Genomic DNA, 13877 nt, shown 5'->3' on the forward strand with positions numbered 1-13877 from the left:
ACCTTGAGTCTGACTCTTGCTGCTTTCCTGCCATTCTCAAGATGACCGAAATGATTTCCATGTGTTGGGATCTATGTGCCAGGATTCAGTCCTTTACCCAACTGGATCTCTCAGAAGTGCTACACACTGCTGGCGACTTGCCTTTATAAAAGAGTCTTCCGGTGGATCATAATTCCCGTGTTCAACTTGTTTGCTATTTCCCAGTCTAGGAGATTTTCCTTTTCTCTTGATTTCTTGAAATCTGCTGATTTTTACTGACTATCCCAGAAACTCTTCCCCCGCCACTCTACATATATCCCCTATACCACCAGTACTCAAACTTTAATCAATTATTTTGTGAATTGTGAGCAAAAATATCTCTACAACCTCACAATACATTTTGACATCAATTTTCCCCCACATGGAAATAGTTTTTAAATGTCATAATTTACAGCCTATCAAAATTTGAATTAAACAATTAAACCTCAAAAATTATGCACTGGACATTATCAAGGTTTTTTTGATGCCATAATCCATTTGCTAAACACGCTTATTCTTTTTTTTTTTTGACTAATCTTTCTTTTTTTTTTTTTATTAGTGAAACACCATGAGGTACAGTTGTAGATTTATAATTTTTTGTGCTTGGGTTTCGATTATACAATGATCAGATACCCATCCCCCCACCAGTGCCCATTTTCCACCACCATGGATAATATCCCTCCCACCCCCATCCCCCCACCCACTGTGGCAGGGCAATCCCCTGAAACACGCTTATTCTTAGCAGAAACTTTACATTGCTTTTCTCCTTAAATTCTGACTGCAATTTCACTTCCCCACACATCATCCTACTACATTTTATGCTCAATTATTTTACTTATCAGATCATGTACTTTTCTGAAACAAATGCCTAATGCCTATATTTTAAAATATAACTTAAAAAACTTTCCACAGTGATCAAAAAACATTAAATTTTCTTATAGATTGAGTGGTAATTATTATGCTAGTATACAAATGAGCAAAACAGTACAAATTTAAATATCTGAACATAAAAATAGAGCATGTCTAAATGACCATGGTCTTACTATAGCAAGGTTGCTTTCCTAAATTAATTCATATGCCTGTGAATAAGTATTACTTACTGCTAAAATAAAATAGTTGAAATAATCTGATTCCTGTTTCTCATTTTAATATATATAGGCACAAAGGAAAAACTCATTCACATAAATAAGCTGGTTATTTTAAAAGAAGCAGGGCTCCTCAATGATCTGAACTCTTCCACGTTATGTGTGATCAACAGTTATTTTTAGTGACATGTAAACAAACAGACAGCTGAGATACTCTTCCACATTATTCAATCAAAGCAAATTTCCCCAAACCTCCTGACAGAAATTGACTTGGCACTGTTCTGCAGGGTAGCACTCTGCAGGCTTTTGCAACCTGCCAATCACCGCAGCAGGGGTCAAGGGGAGGGTCAAGGGGGTGAGTCAGTTCCCAGGCAGGTGAGCTTGCAGAGTCCCTGCAAGCCCTCCCACCTTCATCTTTCCACAACTTAACACCCTGTCTTTGAGCCAAGTCTAGCCTAAGCACTCCCACTCTCACTTTCCAAAGGTGCTTCTCTCACTTGCCTTGTCAGCTTCTTCTAAAACAATCTCGCCAACTCATACCCCTTCACCATTCTGTCTCCTTCAGCGCTCATGGGGTTTTCCCCATCCTCACAAAATGCCCATCTCCCTCATGCTGAGCATCACCCAGGTTTTCCAGCTGGAAGCCATGTTTCCCCTGCTGGGCACAGCCTGCGCTAGGGTCACTGCCTAGAATCCTATTTGCTTCCTCTGTTCCTTGAAAACTCCTTTGTGATCCCCAAGAATCCATTCAGCTGGCCTCTGGTAGGATGCAGCTGCTGCAGGTGTGGGGGGGAGGGGGATGTAGAGGGAGGGGGCTGGCAGGGGGCCCTGAAGACAACAGAGGGAAGAAGTGGCGACTCTGGGAGAGGGGGCCAACCCATCATATCAGGCATGAAACTCGATCAGGAACAGTACTGTAAAGCACCGTGCTTAAATTTAAGATAATAAGGGGCTGAAGAGGTTGCAGAGCCAGGAGTAACCCCTGTGCATTGCCAGGTGTGATCCAAAAAGAAAAAAAAATTAAAATAATAATACTGGTGATGATACTGAAGTGCCCATCACAGGACAGGTGGGACCGAAGTTGGGGACACTGATTGAGGAAAGCTGATACTAACGATGGAATTGGTGTTAGAACATCATGCCAAAATGAACTATGAATAACTTTATAAATCATGGTAGCTCAAAATAAAGGGAATGTATTCATATATCTAAAAACAAAAAGGCAAAGAAAACCTAAACACACCCCATCAGTTCAAACGTGGGCCTGTTCCCAGCCTCTCCCTGCATCTCCACAGGCAGGCAGAACGTGGGCCCTCTCTCCAGCACTTCCACATTTGAGCTCACATCCAGGCACACGGAAGCAATGAAGACAGCTCCATGTTTTTAAATAATCAATATACCAAAGCTAATACCTTATCCTCTTTCAATTTTTTTTTTTGCTTTTTGGGTCACACTCGGCAATGCTCAGGGGTTACTCCTGGCTTATGTGCTTAGGAATTACTCCTGACAGTGTTCGGGGGACCAGATGGGACGCCGGGAATTGAACTCGGGTCGGCCACATGCAAGGCATATGCCCTACCGGCTGTGCTATTGCTCCAGCCCCTTTCAATTCCTTAAAATATGCCACCTACACATTTTATATTTCAGATAGCACTTAGAGTTTCCCATACGTTCCAAATCAATCTTTAGTTACCTTTGCATTTCACAAACCAAAGTCAGCATAATACACCAAACAGCTTTCTCCAACTTCTCACAAACTCTAATTATAATTCCATTCTGCATCACAATCATTTCTTTCTTGGATTACTACAACTAACCTCTTAGCTGGTTTCTCCTGATTATATCCTTGCCCCTCATAGCTCATTTTCAGTGCAACAATCTTTGAAATGCGCCAATCATTTATCTGATTTAAAACCTTGCAAGTAGCACCCTATTTCACGCAAAGTAAAACCCAAAGATGTTGCAAAGGCCTACAGACTTTACCAGATTTTCCCTCTTTTCTCCTCACCTCATTCTGTTCAACCCACATCAGCAACTCTTGCTGTTCCTTGAACGTGCAAGGCAAGTGATAAGGTTTTTGTATTAACTGTTCACTCACAGCCTTCCTTGCCAAACTCAAGTCTCTGTTCACTAGAAACTTCTAAAAAAAGCTTCCACCAAAAGCAATTTAAAATCCTAACAATCCCCAGGGCAGGCACAGGGGACCCGCCTTGTATGGCTCCATGTTTTGCCGATGGCACGCACAGTCCTCCAACACACTGTGGAACTTGCTCACTTATTTTGTCTCTCCCCGACAAGGAGGTGGAAAAGGGGGTGGAGGGCGGGTTTTTTTTTCCTGCCTTGGTCACTGTGTATATCCCAAGTTCCTAGGATGGTGCCTGGCACATAGCTGGCATGCAATAATAATTTTCAAGTGGCAATTTCTTCAAGAAATGTGAGTTATATTTTAGTAAAACAATAAAACAAGGACCGTTTCCTATTCCCTCAATGTCCAGCTAACCCAGCGGACTACACAACCATGTTGAGGAGGCAGGTTGTGAGAATGGTGTGTGCATCAGCCTCCATAGTCTGTGCTCTCAGATAGCAAAACGCTTTGCTCCCACACTGAAACCTGGGGCTGGCAAACATTGAAAAAGCACTGAAAGTACAAGGAAAGCATTCCTGATGGTATGCCCAGGCAGGACACGTGACAAAAATATAGCATGACAGCTCCCTGAAATGAACTGCCTCCGAAATTGACACTCCTTGTGACTCAAAACAAATAAAAGCTCGGGTTTCCACAGACACTAAATCTCATGCCTGCAGTAATCCCCAAGGCAAGAAAAATTTCTCAAAAGAGCACTAATGTTCTATTTCAAACAAGAGAACGAAACAGTAAAGGAAATAAATTTCAATGTCCTTGATACTAGCTTAATATTTCAACTAGAAAAAAATAGGTTCTGCTGCACAGGTTTCAATGATATCCATGTATTTTTACAATGGAAGAGAGGGACAGAACCCTATTTGAGTTATTCATTTTGCAATGGACAACACCCAGTATTTTATTACTGATAACCCTCTGCCTATAACCTAAATGTGAGGTGAAGAATTATTTAAATATGCTACTACTATATCAAAGCAAATTCTTTTTATTTGAGGCACATTACTGTCTTAATTTCATCTAACAGGGTTCTCAACTTTTACACATTTGCATAAGTAACTCGATAAGAAGAGAGCCACTAAGGAAGTTTTGGCTGAATGAACATAAATACTTATTAACCTTCACTTGGCTTTTAAAAAAATCACACGGTCTTTATTTTGATGAGGGTGCTGATACCCATGCATCAGTGTTGCTTTCTAACTCACAAGGGGTTTATTTATCCAGTCTCAGATCAAATGTCCCTTCGCGGTCTGTCTCCCTCAGCACAGGACCAACCAAACTGCCTACAAACACGAGAACTTGCCATCCTTGTTTATTTCAAGGCTTCTCCAAGTTTTATTTTCTTTCCTGTATCAGAATTACAGCTTGACTATCACTCAAGTCATCTACCCCCATCATCTCAGAATTTATCAAACAGTATAAATCACAAGAGCACAGCTATAGAGTTCATATTACCTAATCACAGAATCTGCTCTGTTGTACCCTGGGATGGAAGAAGCCTTTTCTCCTGGAGATCCCAAAATTTGAAGTGTTGTATTAATGTCAACTTCAGATGAGTGCTTAATGGAATATTCCATTATTTCTGGAGGTATTAGCGGAGTCTCTCCCTGAGTATCATCAGCTAAGAGGTAGCCTTCAGTTTAAAAAAAATTAAAAATGAACACTTAACAAATCTACATTTATCAAAATGCACTACATTTGTTTTCAGTTTTATCTGACTTCTAGATATCATATAAATTGATGTAAAAGTAAATTTAAAATGTCAATATGTTCAAGTCTGATGAGAAGAAACTTCTCACTTGTCAAATAATTTACTCTCAAAAATATAGAAAAGGACAAAGAACAAATGTTTTTCAACAAATCTTTTAACTCATAGTGACATGTAGGCTTGTAATATATACTACCTATTAAGGACTTTCAGGAAATATTCTGTAGAAGTTAATAGGAATGACTTCTCAAAAATGAAAATTCTCCCCACTTGGGCTGCTTACAATTTGCAAACACTGAGAGTGAGGTTACATATGAAGACTCACAGCCAGCTGGCCTAAGTTCGCAATCTGTATCCAAAAATTAATAGCAATGCGACCAGGGCCAATTTCCCATAAGTCCCTTAAGATTCTATTTCTTAGTCATAAGGATGATGAAAATAACAATGAAAGGAACAATACCTAAATTCAGACTATTTAGTGGGTCTCTCTCTATGTGTTCCACATCAAACATCTGATGAGACAGGAACCGACTATGTTAGCCAGTATTCTTTCAAAATCCACCTGAGCTCTGGGGCCTGAGCTGCTGGATCCGAATCCTACCCCAGACAGTGGACGGACTCTGTCCTTCAATACACAAAGCCTCTCTTAAGGCCTAAGTTGTTTAGTGAGCAATACGAAACCAAAACCAACCAACCTGTAACTAAAATAAGCCAGTGGATATCTTCATACAGATCATCAAGCATTTTGCTGTCCACAGTGCTGGAAGTAGGAGACGCAAGCAGACGCTGCTGGTGTCGCTGTAACTGACCGTGGAGCCTGGTAACTCTTTCTTCTAACAAACTGAAAGGGGTGAGGGGGAAACCATAGCTTCATAAAGCTCAGGAAGACTTTGAACAACTTACAATTTCCATTTACTACACAATATAAATTAAGATGTCTGTGCAAAGACATACAAAGGTATTTATTATAACACACAACTGTTCTTGGAGTTGTGATTCATTATTTATGACACAGAATTAAGACACTGCTTTACAAACAAAGTTTACAACAGGCATTTGAAAACTGGTCATTCCAAGTGTTTATTGATATGGGTCAAATCATTGCTCATACCATGTCTCCATACTCTCTCTGCCATCTATGCTGTAGGGCCTGGGCTCCAAACGCACAAGCCAAGGAATGCAATCATGAGCATGTTTCTGTCCATTTGTTCCCGTGTGCTGGGACACGGGGCAGGGGTGCTTAAAGTCTTTAAACACTTTAAGTGCTCCGGGGAATTGTGAATAGAGAGTATTTGCTCCATGGGGTTTCTTTGGACTGTGTGTACCTTGTCAGGAGAGGTATACAGTGCTCTGCAGCAATTCTTCCTAGCATTCCTACACTGGCCAGTTGATCTGAAAACTGGTCTCGATCATCCTCTTGAAGCTCACTTATTTCTTCTTCCTCGCGAGAGGCCACGCCATTGGCAGTCTAAATGATCAAGGAGAGAAACAGAGAATGAGGGGCTGCATTCTTCTGTCTAAGAATTCACAGGCAAGGAAATCAAAGGAGAGCGGAAGGCAGGGGAACCCCGGGCCCTCCTGCACCCGGTGGAACCAGGGAGGAGAGGCGCAGAGGAGCAAGAGGAAGCGCTCTGGCCCCACGGCCTGTTGATGGAAATGCTGCGAACCCACCTCCCATCATAGAATCACACTGGACACTATGATCTGACACCCCTGAGAGCAGCAGTGCTTCGGAGACAGGAAACAATTCCAATCACTTGACGTGTAGGCAGACATGGGTGGGTAACTGAAAACTGAAAAGCGGTAACTACAAGCAACATCCCACAAAATAAGAGCTCATTTCACCAGGAGAACTGCTTCTGTTCTCCCTCTAATGCATTCAGCAAACATTCTAAGGGTCCGAATTTCTCATATCTGACTGCATGTAAGAGAATAAAATACATAAAAGCTATGATAAAATGGATATTAAAGCCTGACTTAAAACTTACCAAATTCCTCGTGCCATCTGGAGCAGCTAGGTGGCACTGAATATAGGAATTGAAAACTTGAACTGCATGTTGAGTGAAAAAACCTTTATGGAAATGTTTATCATCTTGGACCAAAGTCAGCCAGGACTCCAGCAGTTTGTCATACGCCTCCATGTAAACCATGTCGTCTTTGTCAAGCTAACACAACAGAACAGTCACAAAACAAACAGTAAGTGAAAACGGCCATTATAACAAGAGCCAAACAGGCATATGGAGAGTTTTCTAAGAGTTCCCTGAATATTAATTAACAACCACTTGAGCTTGTTTTAAAATTAATTAAAAAAATAAAATTAATTCAAAGATTTTAGTAAAAATGTGTAGACTTCCAGGATCCCTGAGCACCACCAGGTGTGGCCCAAAACAAACGAAAACATGCACAGACTTCCAATTCAACGTTCTCATCTAACAACCTGATTCTGAGGTAAACGAGATCTAATTTTATTTTTCTTCTAGAAGATTAGTTGCTCAGTTGTGTGGCACATGTATTTAAAACATAAAAATAGTAGCATGTCCTATAGTCAAGAGTCAATGCTCAAAATCAAAAGATAAAATCTTTACTTGATGCCAACTTTAATGTTAGAGAAACAGATGAAATACTGAAAACAGTCTGGCTTGACCAACATAACTAAAACGTACAGGAGAAAGTCCTAAGGGTCCCTCGAAGGTGCAACGGAAAAGCAAAGACAGCTGTGCACAAGAGAGGGAGGAGGTGGCGGGAGCCGTGGGAACATGGTGAATCAAGTAGGGCTTGGGACAGCACTGAAGGAAAGCACAATGAGGACACTCCTCAGGGGGATGAAGTACTTTTTACTGTTTACATACTTTTCATATACTACCAAGAATAAACATCTTAATTTTGCCATTAATTAGCAACCGAGTTACCCAATTCACTTACTATTGGTTTTGATTTTAGGGCCATGCCCAGCAGTGCTCAAGACTTCCTCCAAGGGTACACAGATTAAATTATATAATCATGACTGGAGTGACAGTCCAGTGGGTGGAGTGCTTGCCTTGCACGTGGCAGACCAGTGTTGGATCCCTGCATCCCAGTGTGCTCCCCTGAGCCCTGAACAGGAGTAAGTCTTGAGCAATAATAGTGGAAAGGATCACACGGGACAAAAATGAGTATTAAAAGTACATAAAGGAATATACATGACAACCTTTCAGTATCTGTATTGCAAACCACAATGCCCAAAAGAGTGTGTGTGGGGGGGGGGGAGAAGAAAAGTGCTTGCCATAGAGGTAACCTGGGGTGGGATGGGGGTGATGATGGGAGGAAAACTGTTGCCACTGGTGCCGGGAAATGTGCACTGGTAGAGGGGCGTGCGCTGGAACACTGTATGACTGAAACCTAATCATGAACAGCTTTGTAAAAAAGAAATCTTTAAGAAAATAAAGGACCCACTCTTATGACTAGCTTGAAAAAGAATGGACAATCTCTCTATGTTTAGAACTGATGGGCTGACAAAGATACCTGATGCTGGCTGGCATCGCTCATTTCTTAACTCTGGATATGAACTGACACTCACATCAGGCAATTCTATGTGGAATATTAGAGGGTACGTTCTGGAACGGGCTGGAGCGATGGCACAGCGGGTAGGGCATTTGCCTTGCACATGGCCGACCCAGGTTTGATTCCTCCGCCCCTCTCGGAGAGTCTGGCAAGCTACCGAGAATATCCCGCCCACATGGGAGAGCCTGGCAAGCTCCCTGTGGCATATTCGATATGCCAAAACAGTAACACCAAGTCTCACCATGGAGCCCACTCGAGCAAATCGATGAACAGAGCTAACCTTTTCCAAATATAAGCTTACTAAATAAATTCAGTAAAGCTCACAATATTTAGACTCAAGCACTGTGCCTAGTACAAGAATATAAATGATTTGTCATTCAAACTTTCTGAACTTGGTCAGCAAGCAAGTGGGAGAAGCAGGCAATTCCAGGTGATACCCTGAGACCTGAACAGATAAGCACCTGGCTGGTGTCACTCGTGCCTGATGGCAACCCTCAGGCGTGCACGCCACAAAGAGAGTAACAGAATTCTTTATTACACAGACACTATAGGAGAAGGTCTGCCTCAACACATAATTTCTGACATTCTGTTCATAGGAAGTAAACCAAGAAACACTAATCTACAACTTGCATATCTAGTTTCTAAAGCAAGTAAGTTCTCGTCCTACAAATTCAGAACTCTGGAATCTTTGATAGGGCACCATCTCAAAACTTATTCTAGCAATCTGTCAGTGACTTTAAAATAGCTGGAGCGATAGCACAGTGGGTAGGGTGTTTGCCTTGCACGCAGCCAACATGGCTGACCCGAGTTCGATTCCTCCGCCCCTCTCGGAGAGCCCGGCAAGCTACCGAGAGTATCTCGCCCGCACGGCAGAGCCTGGCAAGCTCCCCGTGACGTATTCAACATGCCAAACACAGTAACAACAAAGTCTCCAATGGAGACGTTACTGGGCCCGCTCGAGCAAATCGAGCATTTCAAGTAATCCAGATAAAACTAGACTCAAGTTTCTCAATCTGTGGGTCGTTACATTTAGTGACATTACATTTAATGATGAACATTACTCCTAATAATGTAGAGACGTTTTTATTATCCATGAGCCTTTCCACTCGCATTCAACAATATACACTAAGAAATATACTAGGTCTGGGGGGGCAGCACAGCAGGCGGTATGTTTGCTGTGCAGCAGCTGACCCAGGTTCAATCCCTGACATCCTACTTGGTGCCCCTGGCACCACCAGGAGTAATTCTGAGTACAGAGCCAGGAGTAAGCCCTGAGCACCACCAGATGTGGTCCAAAACCCAGGGAGGGGAAAGTGCTCTAAGAGGAATACAAATTGCTAACAATAAATAAGAAAATTGCCATTATTCAGATGGCTGTCTATAAAAGATTAAAGAAATTATTAAAGGCAGTAAGAATGTTGAAGGGCCAGAGAGACAATAGAGCAGGTAGGGTGCACTTGCCTGCATGTGTCTGAAAGGGTTCACTCCCCCAAGCCCCACCAGGAGTGTCCACTGAGCACTGCCAGGTTGGCCCTACTCCCCACTGCCCCTCAAAAAAAAAAAAAACAATGTTTATCCCAGGGGCTTGGGACAGTGCTTAGTGGTAGAGCACACACTTTGCACGCACACACACACACACACACACACTTATGTGAGTCCCCAAGTCTGAGGCCCAGCACTGTCCCTCATTGCAAGTGGGACCCTTAGCACCATAACAAAGTGTGAGACCCTGGCACAGCAACAACAACAAAACGTGTGACATTTAGCAACATGATGAAGTGTGAGCCAGCAGGGCGGCAGCAACAGTGAAAGATGGTTTCCCAATATAAAGGGAAACAGAGAGAACCCATGTGCCCAGAGAGCAGCTAGGATGAGCACACTTCAGTGACTGCATACCAGCCCCCTGGTACCCTCTGGGGACACCATAGCTTTTATACCACATTTCAGATAACATACATGTTCTTTTTGGGCTTTTTAAAGCATTAGTAGATAGTTTAGCAGACCCACACCCCAGAGCCAGCACCATGTAAACAGCCCCGCTTCACAATTAATCTCCGAAGAGATGCCATGCTAAGGAAACCCCCAGGCACACTTGTTCTGAGGTCTTCTCAGAGTGAGGGCAGACCACCCTCCACCCACCCCTCGGTCCTTGAACTGTGGGAACCCCAGCAGCCACACCTACATCCCACAGCCACTGCCTTGTAAGCAACAGCCAAACTTCATGGCTTCACAACTGCTCCTGGAAGAGATGCCAAGCCAATCCCAGGAAACTCACAGGCACACTGGTCTTTGGGCTGATAATTCTTGGTCCCCTTGAGAGGGGAACAACCTGAGAAATGTCTCAGTTCTACAAATCCTGGAGTGCACGCCAGCAAATTCTGCAAGACTGACAATTCAGCAGAACAACGATAAATCTGATGGGAAAGTAGGATAAGAAGTCCTCTAAGGACTTTTATAAACCCCCTATAAGAAAAAAAAATTTCCACCAACATTTTTTTACTGAACTATTTTTTGATAATTCCACTTACCACTTTGTTTTAACAAGCAATATAAAATAAACTATCTTGTACCTGCCAACAGAGCAGGCTTGGGGTATGGGTGGAAAGCCTAGGAACAACGGTGGAGGGAAGGTCACACTGGTGATGAGATTGGTGTTCGGACACTAAATACCTGAAACAAATACATTATGAAGAACTTTGTAAACCAGAGTGTTTAAATGGCATAAAAAGATACTTTAAATAGTATCTACAAAGGGCTGGAGAGAAAACAGAAGAGGGAGGGTATTTACCTTGGTCACAGCTGACACAGGTTTGATCCCTGACACCCCATCTGGCCCTCCAAATCCCTCCGGAGTGATGCATGAGTACAAAGCCAGGAGTAAGCCCTGAGCACCACCGGGTGTCGTCCCCCCAAAACCAAAACCAAACCAAAACAAAAACCCAAACCACCTGTGATGTTTGAGGACTAAAGAAAGGCTATATAAAATAATCAAACATGGGGCTAAAAGAGCCAAGTGCAGTGTTCAATTTGTTATTTGCAGAAGGAAGAACTCGTTTTACTAATGCAAAGGAATTTACTGAATACTAAACTAAGCCTTGGAATATAGAGAACTGTAAGACAGTTCCCTGCCTCCCATAGAAGCATCTGTTTCCTGTTTAAATTCTTATCAAAGCAAATGTTTCACAGACATCATCTGCTAAGTCTTAACAGTTTGTCTTGCTAAAATAAATAGATCAGCAACAAATCTTAAGAGGAACTCAGGGAATATCATCCTCTGACCGCCAATGTCCCAAAAGGAAACAACAAGATGTTTTCTAAGGCCTCTTGGTTCTTCTTTAGTACATATCTAATGCATGCTGTTATAGTTAATTATCAACTACAGCGAAGTACAAATACAATACAAAAGTCTTGCAAGACATTTTAGTGTTGAAAGAGAACAATGCAAAGCCAAAATCTAAGAAACAAGCGACCACAGGTGGACTGGCAGAGACCCTAAAAACTTAAAAAAAAAAAAAAGTTCAGGTTCATTTTGGAGAAAACTGGCGATCCATGAGGAGTGTGTGAGAACCCTGGGGCTGACAGCAGCAAGGTCTCTGCTCTGAGCACCGGCTCTGCCCAGCAGGACTCTTCCCACACACTCTGGCCATCACCCAGCAGGGCGGCTGTGCACGTGCTAAAACAAAGCACGAGCGAGACACAGTGTGCTAGGGTCCAGGCACAGCCGGGCCCGCTGCCAGACAGGCCTTGGAACAGGTCTCAGAGCTTACGGGACTATGCAACCCCACTTTATTCCTCTGGAAACGGAGGGTGGAAAAAGCAAAAGAAAAAATGGTCCCAGCTGAAAATCCTGCAATTAACCTGGAAGTGCACAAAGTGAATCTGCAAGTAAACTTGTAGCTCTTCCCTCAGTGGGAAAACAAATTTGCTGTCCACATCTAAGTATAGCACTGTCTGTAGCACTGTCCTCCTGTTCATCGATTTGCTCAAGCAGGCACCAGTAACGTCTCCATTGTGAGACTTGTTGTTACTGTTTTTGGCATATCGAATACGCCAAAGGGAGCTTGCCAGGTTCTGCTGTGTGGGCAGGATAATCTCGGTAGCTTGCCGGGCAGCTCTCCGAGAGGGACGGAGGAATCAAACCTGGGTCGGCCGCATGCAAGGCAAATGCCCTACCTGCCGTGCTATCGCTCCAGCCCCTGCTATAGCACAGTGGGAGAGTGTTTGCCTGCTAAGGATACCAAAAAAAAAAAAAAAAAAAAAGAAAGAAAGAAAAAAAAGAAACAAACCCACACACCTAAAAAGCCCATGAAAAGGTTGTAAAATCAACTTTGGAAATAAAACTTTCAAGAGACAAATCTTGCTCTCCTTTACGACACAGAACTGAATTTTAGAAATTAAGATCTAACATTACCGCATGACTTCTGTAGTATAATTTGAAGACAACACCAAAGGGAGTAAAAAGATTAATGACTGTCGGGACTAAGAGGGGCCAGGAGAGAGGAACAAACAGTTCAACACAAGTGTTTTGTTCTTTTTATTACTGAGTCACCATGAGATACACAAAGCTGTTCATTATTGCACAGGGTTTTATTTTTTTAATAGAGTTAAACCATTCCATGTGATACTATACCACATCTGTCAAATGCCATGGAACATGGGGCTGGAGCAACAGTGCAGCGGTTAGGGAGCTTGGCTTGCACACGGCTGACCAGGTTCCATCCTGGGCACCGTACATGGTCCCCTGAGCTTCAGCAGGAGTGACCTGAGTGCAGAGGCAGGAGTAAACCTGAGTACAGCCAGCTGTGACTCAAAACCAAACAAACACCTGCACCTCTATCTCTGGTCATCATCGTTACCTCCTCTGTAATGATCCGCCCTGACGGGAGTCTGGAAAGCATGACTCACAGACATGCATGCCACATACACGGCCAGGAAAAGAGACTGTGTGCATGGACGCACCCCCAGTCCCAGCAGCTCAGAGGATCTGGGGGTCTCCCCAAGCACCACCGGCCACTGCTCCAAAGACCTCAAGAGCCATGCTCTGCCGGTGTGGGCCCTAGTTCTGAAAAATGCATCAGGAGAAGCACGGATAATTTTCACAGAAAAAAGCTTAAGAACTGCCCTTTCCAACGGTCAGAAAGATAAAGCTGGGTGCCTGCTTTCCACATGGTCAACCTGGTTCCATCCCTGACACCTCGTATGGCCCCACAAGCCCCCTAGGAATGACTTGAGTGCAGTCAGAAGTAAACACTGAGCAGTGCCTGGTATGATTCCAAAATAAAACAAAACAAAATAAAACGCCTACCCCAGACAAACATCAAATTTGGGTTGTGACTTTCAGAAGAAATTTCTAAATGTAATACTTCCCAGTTAATAAACTTCATTT

The 13877-nt window shown here is 43.0% G+C and overlaps 1 protein-coding gene across 1 annotated transcript in view; it reads right to left on the minus strand.

Moving 5' to 3' along the window:
• XPO4 (exportin 4) overlaps window positions 1-13877 on the minus strand; it is a 116105-nt gene that overhangs the window by 20448 nt on the left and 81780 nt on the right. Inside the window, exons 10-13 of the mRNA XM_056133016.1 lie at window positions 6940-7116; window positions 6277-6419; window positions 5647-5792; window positions 4699-4876 (exon numbers count right to left, since the gene is read on the minus strand). Of these exons, the coding sequence (XP_055988991.1) occupies window positions 4699-4876; window positions 5647-5792; window positions 6277-6419; window positions 6940-7116 (644 nt within the window). The remainder of the gene's footprint in view (window positions 1-4698; window positions 4877-5646; window positions 5793-6276; window positions 6420-6939; window positions 7117-13877) is intronic.

Source organism: Sorex fumeus, unplaced genomic scaffold (genome assembly GCF_029834395.1).
Source record: "Sorex fumeus unplaced genomic scaffold, SorFum_2.1 ptg000095l, whole genome shotgun sequence".
NCBI lineage: Eukaryota > Metazoa > Chordata > Mammalia > Eulipotyphla > Soricidae > Sorex > Sorex fumeus.